Below are 14,287 nucleotides of genomic sequence, written 5' to 3' on the forward strand. Positions count from 1 at the left end.
GACTAAAAAGTTGGTATACGGAGTTAAAACTAAAAGGAAATTTCTCTAGTAAATGCTTGACAAGAGAGGTGGAATTTGAGGATGATAGAAAGTGTTTGTTTGCAACATTTTAGTCTTTAAATTTGCAGTCATGTGTGTGGATTGATCTGAAAGCTTATCTGAAAAATGTTTTAAAAGTGCACACTGTAGGTGAGTCAAGTTTTGGTGAGCCAAAAGCTTGTTTTTATGAAGTCTAAGTAGTGAGCCACATTGACAGAGTTCAGTAGGTGAAACTGTGGTTTAGTAGCAATAACCTTGGGATGTGACATATTCTAGTATACTTCACTGGGCCCAATAGAGTGAGTTTTAAAGTTAGATAAAGAAAGAGAATGGACAGAAAAAACGAATACTGTATTGGAGAGACAAAACATATAACAGGAAACTGCTAATTAAGGTAACTTTTGACTACCTGCCATTAAATTCAGTAATTTACTGTATCTGAGTTGACAGGAATGCAAAAGTATGGATATGCAGGATGTGTGGAAAGTATGCTGAACAGCATAATAGATTTTTTTGGGGGGAAAATACATCTAGGCGTTGACCAAAGTTTTCATGCCTGCTTGCCTAAAGTTGAGCTCTTATGGGGGTCGTCTACAAGTGTTTGGCATGCCTGTAAATCTGGCCACTAAAATGTAGGTGCCTAAATATGGATCCGGGAGCTTAATTTTAGGTAACCAGGTTTGAAGTTTTGGCCACACCTTACTGTTGATATCAGAGTGCCTTATAGAAGGTCCACAGATCAATAACAAGATCACTAACCCATTGATTGTAATGATGACTTGCATACAAAAATGTTGTCTAATAAAAGTCTTTCATGGAGAAAGTAATATGTACATTTGTATTATTTAAAACCTCTAAAACTAGTAGTTGTTTGGTTCCGGTATTGTATATGGGATACAAAGCCTTTTACATTCCAGTCGAGATTGATAGTAACACCTGATACCTTCAACAGCGCCTCCAGAACAGGGTGGCATGGAGAAGCTTCTGCTTATACTGAATTGTACTTCTGTTGTGGATAAACAGTGCTCGCTCTCCAGAGTTGTCATTATGGCAATTTTCATGAACACTAAATTTACTTAAAAGTAAAATAATAATAATAATAATAAAAGACTGATAAGTCTGGTAAATCAAGTGGCAGAGTGCACAAGAGAGAAGTTGTACAATGTGTATGTGTATATGTACATGCACGCGCACAGCTCCAGGTAGCATGTGGTAGCATGTTGACTTTCCCCTCTAAGGTTTCTCACTTATAAGACTTTTTGTATACAGTTCAGAAGCAAGCTGTTTTTAAAAGTGTTCTGGAAGTATCCAGAAACTTCAGGTAGTAGCATAGGGATCTGCAGTCTTGAGGGAGTGGAGTGTGTGCATGTTAGGAAGAGGGGGCAGAACTGACTAGCATCTGATTAACCAGCGGTCAAATTAAGAGAGAGTTGTTTAATGTGAAAAAATCATCTAACTCTGATAAAAAAAAACTAGGAAGAGACTGAAGTTAGCCAAAACCTCAACTTTTGCACTGAACAGCATTTTGAGTACATTTAAAAATAAATAAATAAATAAATAAAAATACTACTGCTTTTTTCTGGGTTGCATCTTGCTAACCAGATTTCAGATTTAGTTTGCATCAGATTTCACGAATTCAAGAATTAAACTTCTCCTAAAAATCACATGCAACAGTGAAGGAAGAGATGTATTGGTAAACATTCTATTCTTTCTCTTGATATTTTAGATACAATTTAAAATCTGGCTTGTATTTAGCTGTGTAATCTAATGTATTGCTTGAATTTTCATGTCCAGAAACAAAAAAATTATGAGTTTACTAACATGTTTCTCATAATATTTATATTATTTAACATTTTCCTGAGTGATGTGTGTGCCACATGAGGGTGGAGATGTTGTGATAATTACTAGTTTTTTGAATTGCATGGTAATTACTATATCAAAATGAATAATTGGCCTCACCCTTTTCACCAGGTTTTTCCAGTTTTTAAATTAATACATTGCATGTTAAAGCAGGGCATATCCTTTTATTTTTGTGTTTCTTAAATTTCAACTGTTAGGCCAAATTTAGTGTTTGTTAATGAGGGGGGAAAAGTTTAACTACAGGACATCTACATTACTAATTTTATAAATTAAATGTGTTTAGTATGTTGGCTTACTGTACTTTTAGTTGGTTGAGAAGCTGAAAAAGGAAGATTATCTGTTACGGCTGGGGTAGTGTTTTATTTAAACTAGATTCATTTTCTTACAAATTGTTTCTATTAAATCTACACAATATTACTCCTATTTTTCCTTTTCCTTTTAAATACCAGCTGTTTAAAATGATCTGTTCCCAGACTAGTTTCCTTCTCTGTGGCATCTATATAATTCTTTGTTCCCAATTTTTAAAAATCCTGTGGACCTCAATTCATCCACTAGACATGGTAGTACCTCACCAAGTTTGAGAATTACTCTATTTGCCAAGCTAGAATTATCTAGATAATTTGAATAATGGCAAATATAACAATTTTCAAAATTACTTTAAGGAAATATAGTTATGGAATCTCAAATTATTTTTCAAAGTATTCCAGTACACACAGATTTTATACTTGATTTTAACTTCTTGATAAATCTAAGACCTGTTCATAATCTTTCCTCCTTAAACGCTAAATTAGCTCATTGGCAAGCTACAGTTTCTTAAACTGTGTGGCAGACATTTCCAAGCAAGAGTGGGGAAGGCACTGTATGCAACGTCTGACATAAGTGTTATGCACAGCTTCTATTTTAAATTAATCCCCAGTCAACTAGCAAACGTACCAAAATTTACAAAGCAGTTTGTTAAATGAATAAGCCGGTGTCTCTTTGTAGTCTGACCTGGTTCAAAATTGCAGTTGTCAATCCAACAGGAAACCCAACTTTCATTTTTGCTTGCTTTATAATATTAATCAGATTGGCAATGAATGTATTTCTGTTGGAATTGTGTTGTAATGCTATTCTAATTTACTCCTGTCTCTCTAACATTGCTGCTGATGTTTAATCTTTTTTCCCTCCCAGCTGAATGGTCTTAAAATGGTGGATGAACCCATGGAAGAAGGAGAACCATATTCTTACAATGTAAGTACATTTTGATGAATATAGTATTGGATGCTTATTGCTTGCACAGAGCCGGGGGGAAGTCCTTTTAAAAAATTTACCCGCTGTAGGAATTGTGCACCGTGGTTTGAGCCACAAAGCAAGCAGTATAAACAATTGGAGATGACTGACTGAGGCTGCCTTCCAGTTGGAGGCCAGGTCAAAACCCAGCCCCTTTCCTAATCTTTCATTTCTGTGGGATGATCTCAACTGTTGATTTTACAGTAGATACATAATAGAGCAAAGAGATTAATTCTGGTTTTCTTATTCCAAAGAAAAAAGCAGGCCTGCACCCCATTCTTGACTTTTGAAAGCTAACGAAACATCTTCCTGAGATGCTTAACGTTCATTTTTTTCTGGAAAATGTTATCCCTTCTCCAGTTTAGTAGATTGGATTATGGCCCTCAGTTTCAGCATAACTTCTTCCAGGCATTCTCCTGATCAAGGCGTGAAAGTATACATCTTGCTCCCAAATATTGATCAGAAGTATGCCTGGGATGTGTATCAGATTTAAACTGGGCAACAACCATTTCCATTTTATGATGTTATATCTTATGCTGCCTGCATTCCACAAAGTTGTTCACTTAATATCTGGTGATGGTGACTGATCATCCTTATCCTCATAAGTAACATATAACCTTGCCAAGATGACTGGCTCATAATATCTCCATTTAGGTCAAGGTATAATGCTCCCTTTTCAATTCTTTGGGGTTGAAGGAGAAGGTAGAAGAGTCCTGTACTGAGCTTGACTCTGCTGTTGATATTTATAGGTGCAATTCTTTAAGATACCTGGAGTGAATCTTTTGGCCACAAGCCTGAAAGCAACATATCTGATGTTTTATTTCAAAGCAAGCATCTGAAGTTTGATGTTTTTCTTATTGGGGACAGAGCTCATTTTCAATTATTTCTCTACACTGCATTGCTTCTCAAGGTTCTGAGGAAGACTCTCAGCTCTTTCTGTAAAATGGGCTCCTTAAAGGAGTCTCAAGTTGGGTACCCAAAAATTGACAGTCTGTCACTTTAAAAAATTGTGGCCTGTTTCTTTTTATTGGGCTGTTTGGATCCTGGGCTGCTAGTTAGGAATTCTTAAATATTCTGTGAATCTTCCTAGACCCACTTAATTTAAATATTTTGATTGATCTAGCCCATGTTGTTGAGTCAATTTGATTTGATTTGAAAGGAAGAAAACTTGTCAAGCTTCAGGGCATGAGTTACTCACTGGCGGGGATTAGGAAAGAACTTTGTCTTGCTCTATACTACATTAAACAAGAGATTAGATGTTTTTATGAAGTGGTTTTCAATGCCCTCTGAAGCATCAGGTGCTAGAACAGGGATACTGAACTTGTGTGGATTGTTTGAGACACAAAGTGGGTGCCGCAATACCTTTTATTGGACCAGATTCTTTCTGACATTGTTTGGTCAGTTATGGCAGATTTTGTGTTGGGTGATAGAGCTTAATGTATTACTATTTTGACTTTGAAAACTTCAGTCACCCTTTTCACTGTAGTTGTTTTGGTAGTTTGGCTGTACATCTTCTGAAGTGTCTTTCAGTTCCATAAGATAAATACTAAGTTGTGTAACCTGCCTATTGAAAACAAAGGTATAGTCATTTTGACCTTTCTGTGAAGATGGCCTTTTTAGAAATATTGTACAAAAGACAGATCCTGTCCAACGTTTTGTCAAATTACATCCCCAAAACATGTTGAATATTGGTACTTTCTGTGTGGAATCAACCTGAAACTAAGTAATTTTCCACAGTAAAAAGCCTAAATTTATAATGGGAAAAGTAGTTTCTCAGCAAATATGATATCCATAGCTTCTGGATGGGCAGCTGGAGAAGAGGTGTCAAATAGACCTTATAAGTAATAATAGCCAGTCTGTGTGCTACTACATTACTACCAAAATATCTGAGTCTTCAAGTGGTGTAGATTGTAAGCCTGGGGCAACAACGCTTATTTTATGTATGTACATCTTCCAGCACAATGGAGTAAACAGCCTCCAATTTGGTAGAAATCTGTTCCACATGGTAAACGGAGATGAGCAGTGGGTTGCATAAAAGCCCTTTGCTTTACGTGAACTAAAGGAATCTCTCAGAGCTTGCTTGATCTGATTGTGAGGTGCTTGGAGCCAACACCCCTCACGCAGTAACTAAATTATTGGGCAACAAGCCAGAACTGATAATGGTATCACTGTAGGTGCTGGATTACCTCCACTTTAAGCAGTTGAAACTAACTACCTGTTATGCAAGCAAGCGAGTCAGTGAGGCTTGGCACATGCTAAGCCCTGAAATGGATGTTGTTGCCCAGGCAGCAAAGCACAAAAGCACTTAAGCAGATTTGTAATCGAGGGAGACTAGACTAGAAATAAAATAGAAACGTGTTAATATATTTTCAGTATTCAACCTGAATGAATAAAGAGGAATGGTGAAAAATAAATTAGCATTTAGAAATTTTCAGTTTTAATAATAGATTTGTTGGGGAAAAATTTTAATCTGAGAGTGACCCTTTGAGGAAAACTATTAAAATTTAAAGCTTATGATCAAGGTCAGATTATGTGGAATTATACTTGTGGTGAAATGTATTTGCAAAGGGCAAGTTAGTGGGGACAAGTCAGAGTGTGAATCTGTAGCACACTGTCTTGCCGCAAACTAACTCGCTGAAGCTACTCCCAAAAGTAAAAGTGCACTACAGAATTTCTAGTGCCTGATAGGAGCATCTTCATGGCAACTAGTGTGTTGTAGTTTCACACCTTGGCTTGCTGTGCACTGACTGTGTAGACATGCCCAGAGCAAATACCCACTGCAGATGTACCACATTTTGGTAGTTGCTTCACCTAATTGAAAATTTTAAAAGCAGCATTGGAATTCGTTAATTTTTTTATGCACCAAAAGGTAAAACTGAGCACTTTTTTTTTTTTTTACCTATTCATTCTTTGATGCGGGTGTTGCAGAGGTCTCTGCATGCTCAAGCAAAGGTGCCAAGTTGCAACTCTCTAATAGTAGTTAACTAAATAGTATACTAAATATAAAATAAATTAGCTGCTTCTTAAAATAAATGTTTTACCTTTATAAAGGGTGCTTTATATCGACTTATTCTTTATTTGAATTGACATTAGCATGAAAAACAAATTTTTCTCCTGACTTCCCATTTAATAACTGTCAGTTTCCACAGCAACCAATTGTGATGTCAGAGGATAATGATTCAAGGTGGGTGATAAACATAAGAGCAGATGAACTCTTAAGAAATTTGTTTTCATGCAAATGTTCTAAGTATTAAGGAACAAAAATGAAGACCATGATGTTGAAATAGAAAGGCTTCTAAGTAAAATGTTTCTCTGTCTTAATGTGAAGCATCAACAGCTATTTAAGATTTCATTAGGCAGTTAAATGTATAACTAAGAAAATTCTTGCTGTCACCAGACAACTTGAATGCTGCTAGTATTTCTTTCCTGCCTTTTGTTTAAAGTAAAACTTACACTACGTCTGCACTAGCACTTTTGTTGGTATAACTTATGTTGCTCAGGGGTGTGGAAAAAAAATACCCTTCTGAGCAACATAAGTTACACTGACAGAAGTGCTGGTGTGGACAGTGTTATGGTGGGAGGCGCTTTCCTACTGACATAGCTACCACTGCTCATTGGGGGTGGTTTAATTATGTAGATGGGAGAGCTGTCTCCTGTCGGCATAGAATGGCTACATGAGTGATCTTACAGCGACACAGCTGCATCGGTACAGCTGTGCTGCTGTTAGCTTGCTAATGTAGACATAGCCTTAAATTCCTGATATGCGTAGAATGAAAACCAATTGGAAAGGCGTTTTTGGTTCTTGTATTGGATGGACTGAGGCTTGGATGTATTGTCTACATTAGGGATTTTTGCACCAGTGTGGTTCACCTGCTGTTTCCTTGTGCTGATAGAGAGAACCAGACTTCTTTAAAATGAAGTAGCTTTCCAGCTGCTCCCACCAGACTACACTGAGGGGTGGTATGGAAGTGGAGGCTAGGGAAATGTAATAAGTTGTGCTGTGCTTCCTTAGCTTACCTTAGGGGTGGGCAAACCTTTTGGCCTGAGGGCCACATCTGGGAATAGAAATTGAATGGCGGGCCATGATGCTCACAAAATTGGGGTTGGGGTGCGGGAGGGGGTGAGAGCTCTGATTGGGGGTGCAGGCTCTGGGGTGGGGCCAGAAATGAGGAGTTCAGGGTGCGGGAGGGGGCTCCGGGCTGGGTAGTGGGGTGCGGGGGAGGGGGTGAGGACTCTGTGGTGGGCCTGGGGATGAGGAGTTTGGGGTGTAGGAGGGTGCTCTGGGCTGGGGGTGAGGGGGCTTGGGCGCAGGGAGAGGCTCAGGGGTGCAGGCTCTGGGCGGCGCTTACCTCAAGCAGCCCCCAGAAGCAGCGGCATGTCCCTTCTCTGACTCCTACACGGAGGCACGGCCAGGCGGCGCTGCACATTGCCTCTCTGCAGGCACCGCCCCTGCAGCTCTCATTGGCTGCAGTTCCTGGCCAATGGGAGCTGTAGGGGGCAGAGCTTTGGGTGGGAGCAGCGTGCAGAACGGAAGCCCCGGCTGCCCCTATTCGTAGGGGCCAGGGGCGGGGGGGCATGCAGCTGCTTCCAGGAGCTGTGTGGGGCAGCCCCTGATCCTACTCACTGGCTGGTGCGTCGGAGTGGGGCAAGACCCAGACCCTGCTCCCCAGCGGGAGCTCGAGGACTGAATTAAAATAGCTGGCGGGCCGGATCTGGCCTGCGGGCTGTAGTTTGTCCACCCCTGGCTTAACAGGTGGAAAGAAATGGAAAAGAAAGAAAAACAAATGCTCAATTCTTATCTGAAAGTTTCTCCTATTACAGTGCCCTCAGACTTTGTGGATTAATATTTGCTATGCTGAAATGCTAATCAGTGTAGCTGACTGGAGCACAACAGTTCTGTTTTGTGGTAGCTTTTGAGATTTAAAAATTTGTTCTCATTCTGCTTTGGAATGAAAACAGACTTTTCAAAGATTTTTGAGAAAAACAGATTTGTCAGAAGACAGGCGGAAGGTATGTCAGTGTTGCTCTGTGACCTGATGCTTAGGGTTCTGGTTTGGGATGTGGGAGACCTATGTTCAAATCTCTGCTCTGTCTGCTTCAGGGGAAAAATTTTCATCCAAAGTCACTGCAAGTCGAGCAGAGCAGGGACTTGAAACCAGGGTCTTTCATATCACAGGCCTGTACCCAAACAATTCATCTAAAGCAGTGGTTCTCAAACTTTTGTACTGGTGACCCCTTTGACATTGCAAATCTCTGAGTGCGACCCCCTCTCTTATAAATTTAAAAACACATTTAAAAAATATTTTTAACACCATTATAAATGCTGAATGCAAAGTGGGGTTTGGGGTGGAGGCTGACAGCTTGCCACCCCCCCATATAATAACCTCACAATCCCCTGTGGGGTCCCAACCCCCAGTTTGAGAACCCCTGAGCTAAACTGTGTTTTTTCTCTCTCTGCCTCGGACTCAGAAACCTTTCCAACTAAAATTTTGTGGAAACATCTCTGCTAAACATTTCAGTTTTGGTGAAACAGCATATTTTGCAGAAACGGTATGTTTCCTGTTGCATAACTGGACTGTCCCCATTCACCTGCACACTTTGGTTCTGGGTAGCTAGCTTGCAAAATTCTCAGTTGTACAGTGTATGGATCTTTGTACTCTAGTGTTTTTAGCCGAATGCAAGTACTTATAGATGTACAGTTTACCTCTTACTGTGTATGCAAATCACTCTATTTACTCCTATAATCCCTCTGCTTTGACTTGTTCCTGCACTCAAATTTTCAAGCTGTTTGCCAGCATTATGAAGATGCCACCTCAGCAGTTCATAAGCTTCAGTAGCAGTGACCACTCCTAGCACTTCCACAAAAGGGGAGATAGGTGCTGTCCTACAACTGAGAGGGGGTGGTGATGATTCTTTTAAAAAAATCTTTTGATTTATTTTTTCTTCTTTTCATCCCTCTTTCTCTTCTGTTCTTATTCTCTATAAGCCGGCAAGATTCATGTGCCTAGACAATTGCAGTAGATTGGTGACTTACATTGGGAAGAGATCTTTCAGATCAGTTATGAGGCATCTAATAAAACGAAATATGTATCAGTTATTCAGAGTATGAAACCATGCAGACCTTTAGGGAGGGAATGGTGAAGGGAGGAAAATGAAGGCATCCAGTCTTGGTTTCAAGACATCAAGAGATGGACAATCTACCACTTTCTTTGTTTAACCTTTGCAGCATCCTTACTGAACCATTTCCAGTGGTTGTTGCCAGCTCCAGAAGAAGCAGAGTTAAGCTACATTCCAGGGCCGGCGTGTACCTTAACTTTGTATTTTCTACCTTTCAGAAGTTTAAGTTTAGCCACTCTTCTCGTTCTGGAAGGGCACAAGAAACCAGTAGGAGACCTTATTTCTGTGTTAATAAAGTCTCTGGGCATTTAATATAGTTAAAGGAGAAATGATTTTGTCACAAGAGAGAGTTAACTTTACAGTTGTTAACCAAAGTTGCACCAAAGGAAAAAATTAACCTATTTGTCTGGGCATAAAGCTTCATGAGTTAACTCCTAACCTTGGGTTTTGACTTTGATACTTCCCCCAGAAACATACACTTTTTTCCTTACTCCTGCCTGTTAATTTGAGTAGAAGGACCCTCTAGGTTTGAATATGGCTATCAGGTTTCCAAACAAAACAACATCTTATTGTCGCTTTTGACAAAGGAGAGGCTTTTGGGGGGATACCTTAAATCAAGACCTTAAGGAGAAAGATTGTCTATTTACAGGAAGCACTGTAAGAGTTCCCATATCTGTTCTTGCCTCAAGAGACTCTTTAGATCTGACCTTGGACGCTTTGATGCATGATATTAGGCAGTAGCTCTCCCATTCCTCAAACTGGCCATGGAAAAATTTTGATGCCAGAAAGCCAATCCTCCCATAAAGGATAGGGTTGGCTTTCCTCTTCCCGTCACCCCTGTATCTGAGGTGCAATATCATAATGTATGTATTGAGTTTTAGCTGTCTTCCCTCAAGACATAGCTTCTGAGCATGGGAAACTAATATGGAGGAAGTGGGTAGCAATTGGGCGCTTCCAGGACTTGAAAGCAGTGAGCTCAATGCCAGTTCAGGCAAGATTCTCTGGAGCCTATTCACTTCTGCTTGCAGTGCTCAAGAAATGTCAGCATTTTTCTCATCAGATCTGATCTCTTCCACCTTCAAATATTTCAAGGCTCAAATGACCTTTTCTATTATTGTGGTAGACCCAAGCACTTAACTTCATTTGAAGGATGCTTATTTGATATTCTAACTGTGTGGCTCACCAGAAGTTTCTCTCATTCACCTTGGGTTAAATACATCAGCAATACATCATCTCATTTGGTTTCACCTTGGCTCCCAGGGTTTTCTTAATAGTAGCTGCTTTTGTGCTGCACCACAGATTTTCATACTGTCATCTGCACTGCTTATGAGCGAAGGTGCCATCCCTGCAAGAAGCAACTAGAGTAGTTGAAGACCTGGTGAATCTCCTACCCTACATCAGATTTGTACTCAACTTTGAAAAGAGTGAACTGATCACAGCAAAGACTGATCTTTCTGTGAACTGTTTTACATATCACAGGGGTGGCTTTTCCATTGGATGAAGAATTCTTAAGCTTAGTTAGACTATTCAGATCCAGTTGACTGTCACCAAATGACGCACATCCTTCTGTTGTTCAGGTCAATAACATCATTTGTTGTTTGTTCGGGACTCTTGCTTTTATTCTCGGTTAACTCAAAAAGATGAAGGAATCCCCAGTAAATTTTAATTAACAATATTTTGGCCAAGGCCAAGCGCAAATTTCAGCCCAGATGGTGATTTTTGAGAAAGCTAAAAGGAACTGAAGCCAGGGATTTAGAATGGAAGTGCCACCTCAGCCTTAGCTATAGAATCTCTATTGTGATGCTGTAATTCCTTTCATTTTGGGAAACTTGTAATGGTTACAATCCATCATCTACTTACAACCCTTCCATAAAGAATATTGTCTTAGTGGAAGGGAATTTGGTGAAGAAACAGACTTCAGGTTCAGGATTCCCCGCCTCATTTTTATTTTTTTTATTTTACAGGATGAAGGAAATGTGAAAGAAATTCCTATTACCCACCATGTGAAAGAAGGGTGTGAGAAAGCAGATCCCGCACAGTTTGAATTACTTAAGGTTCTTGGTCAGGGATCATTTGGAAAGGTAAGATACAAACTTCCTTTTTATTCCAATCCTCTACTTCTAATAGACAGCTACTTAGTCCTACTTGTTAACATTAATGAACTTCTCCATTAAAGTTGGTTTTATAGCTTCTGAATCCTCCTGACTGCTGTCAAAAGTACATCTTTTTTTCTGTAGAATTTACAGTATCACTGGATACTGATGGATTCTTGAGGCCTTTGTACATTACAACTCTGCCTATGAAGCAGGACATGAATTTCTCCCTTTGATCACCGTATTGTTTATCCTGCAGTCCTCATGCAGGCAAAACTCCCATTAAACTCGAGGGTAATTTTCCTATAAGTAACAGGACTGCAGGGTTGGGTGCAGAATAATACAAAAACATTCTTAATCTTGATGAAACAGGTTACCATCAACAGTTTGAAACTGAGTTAGAGAAGGCTGACATAGTTTTTAGAGGCCTAATAAGCCACAAACACGCACCTGTGAAAATTGGCTTGTTTTTGAGGAAGTTATTCCCTGTCTTGCAAGTTCTTGTGTGGAGGTGACAGTATTAGAAAACTTAAACTTTGTGCCCATAGCCCCCTATTAATCTGAACTTGCATGTCCTTTAGACATTTTTGTTGCTATAACTAAGTCTAACTAAGACCAGTGTTTTCCCTCCATTCTTCCTGTTATCCATGCTGAGATCACTTGTCAGTTTCTTGCAGAAGAGATGTACAGTGGGGTTCATTTACTTAGCCATGTCACATGAGGAGGATAAAACTCTTGTGGAAGGGTATATAGTATCTCTTGATATTTGTGGTAAGTTTCCTTTATCCTCTTCCACAGTTACTGTCTCTAAATGTGGAGTACATATTTTCTCACAAGTGAGAGCTGGGAAAGGTCTTTTATCTACTCAATCTCCCTGCTAATGTGGGATTATTCCCTGTTGTGCACTTACTAGTTCTTTATCCAGTCTAGCTTTAATTGACCTGTGCATTGAGACTTTCCTTGGGAGACTATTTCACAGCCTAATAGATCTGTCAAGAAGCTTCCTATGAAGTTCAGCATAAATGATCCCTTCTTTTATTCCATAACTCCTAATTATACCCGTTGTATGATTGTAAAAACACCCGTTATATATGCTTGACCTGCCATATATACCCCCTGAATTGTTGTTTAGCCAACTTTTTTCTCTTAAGTCCGACTCGCCCACCTTTTAAATGTTTTTTTATTCAATGTATGTGATACCCACCTGTCTGTGGGGCTTAGAGGAAGGTAATGACATTAAACAGTAGGTTGAAAAAGCGGGTTTTGATTAGAGTTTAGAAAGAACTATTAATAGAATACAGCATGGACTAGAGAAACATGTTTCAGCCTTAAATGGGGATGCTATGGGGGGTTGACATGTTGACTTTAGTCCTTTGCCGGGATATGTCCTTAACTTGCTTGTTAGGTATTACATCAGTATACATGAGCTTTCATCTGGTTGGATGTTGTGTGGTCTTAACTTTTTACTATACGCAATATTTAAACCAGGAGTGTGGCCAAAGTTCTAAATTGACTCTGTTAGAACAATACCATGAAACATTTCACTGCTGAAAAGATTTTTGTTGCAAACACTCCTTGACCAAAAATGTGAATTTGTCCACATTGCAATATCTGAGCATCTGCACCCCATGCACTTGAGTTCGGATTCATTTGGCCAGCAGTGTTTTGGGCTGCGCCTGCCGCCTGAGTGTCCTTGTGCCTTCCATCTGAGAGCGTGAAGGGTGGGCTGACTCTTAGTTCCTTGTCCCTACTGTGGATATGAGTTGGAACCAGCAGTGAGTTTCTCCCTCACTTTGATCTATCCATTGCATTGTAAATAGAGAGGATTCGTTGAGCTATTTTTTTTACTTGTTTCCTTTCTTACTATAAGAAACAGCCCTTTTCTTTGCCTGTGAGACTTCCTGGTACTGGGATCCCGTCATTATGACAACGCACATCTCCAGACTTTAAAGATTACTCTTTCTGATGGACGTATGAGATGCTTATTGTGACGTGGTGAGGGGTACATACAAGACAGAAGTGCCATTTGTAAATCATTCTCAGAGAACTCAAAAGTCGAAAGAGTCTTGCTTAGAATTGTTTCGCCTGGATAGGTCATTGTGCTCCTCTTCAGATCCTGAAGTGGCTGGGGGTGAAAATCTTGACTATTCCTCCTCAAAGTGCTCCCACTGGTTCTTAGGCTTACATATCTGAGACAGGCACTTGTAAAGAATCATCCTCCACAGCTGCTAAAACCTCAGAGGTTAGGGGGAGGAAGGAGGACTGAATCTGTAAGGGGAAGAGGTCTAGACCTCCATCACTGGGTCCTACCTTAAGAAACTAGAAATACCCTTGAATTACATTTGATAAGAGTAGTTCAAGGCCCAAGAAGAGACCCTGTGGTGCCCACTCAGGCATCAGTCACAGAACACCCGGACCAGCTTCTTCACTGAGTCAGAAATTACCAGGTACCAACCCCTTGCACTGAACCCCCTGTTACTGGTATCTCTGGTACCAGCATCTTACATTTGCCTAGCTGCAGCACTAATGTACTTGGTACTGAAACCTGTGCGATATCAAGGGATCTTGTGGCTAAGGTGAAGATTGTGACTTTTACTAAAAAGATCCATGACAAAGACAGGTCACAGGCAATGAAGACCTGTCCCTGACTTTTACTAAAAATATCCATGACAAAATGGGAAACCGCTGGGCAGCTGTGGGGCCAGCTCTCAGAGCTCCACGCTGCCCATCCATGGTGGCTCAGAGCTGTGGGACTCCCCCGGGGCCATAGGTGGCGGGGCTCCTCCTGCTGCCCGCATAGTCTGAGGGTGGCAGGGGTATCCCTAGGGGCTGAAGTCACAGAGGTCTTTGAAAGTCACAAAATCCGTGAGTTTGTGACCTCTGTGACAAAATCATAGCCGTACTTTATT

The 14,287-nt window shown here is 40.2% G+C and overlaps 1 protein-coding gene across 1 annotated transcript in view; it reads left to right on the plus strand.

Annotated features, from left to right (window-relative positions):
• Positions 1-14,287, plus strand: part of RPS6KA6 (ribosomal protein S6 kinase A6) — a 74,872-nt gene that overhangs the window by 11,239 nt on the left and 49,346 nt on the right. Inside the window, exons 2-3 of the mRNA XM_005284541.4 lie at positions 3,070-3,129; positions 11,250-11,366. Coding sequence (XP_005284598.1) covers positions 3,070-3,129; positions 11,250-11,366 — 177 coding nt within the window. The remainder of the gene's footprint in view (positions 1-3,069; positions 3,130-11,249; positions 11,367-14,287) is intronic.

The sequence above is a fragment of the Chrysemys picta genome, chromosome 9 (genome assembly GCF_011386835.1).
Source record: "Chrysemys picta bellii isolate R12L10 chromosome 9, ASM1138683v2, whole genome shotgun sequence".
Classification (NCBI taxonomy): domain Eukaryota; kingdom Metazoa; phylum Chordata; order Testudines; family Emydidae; genus Chrysemys; species Chrysemys picta.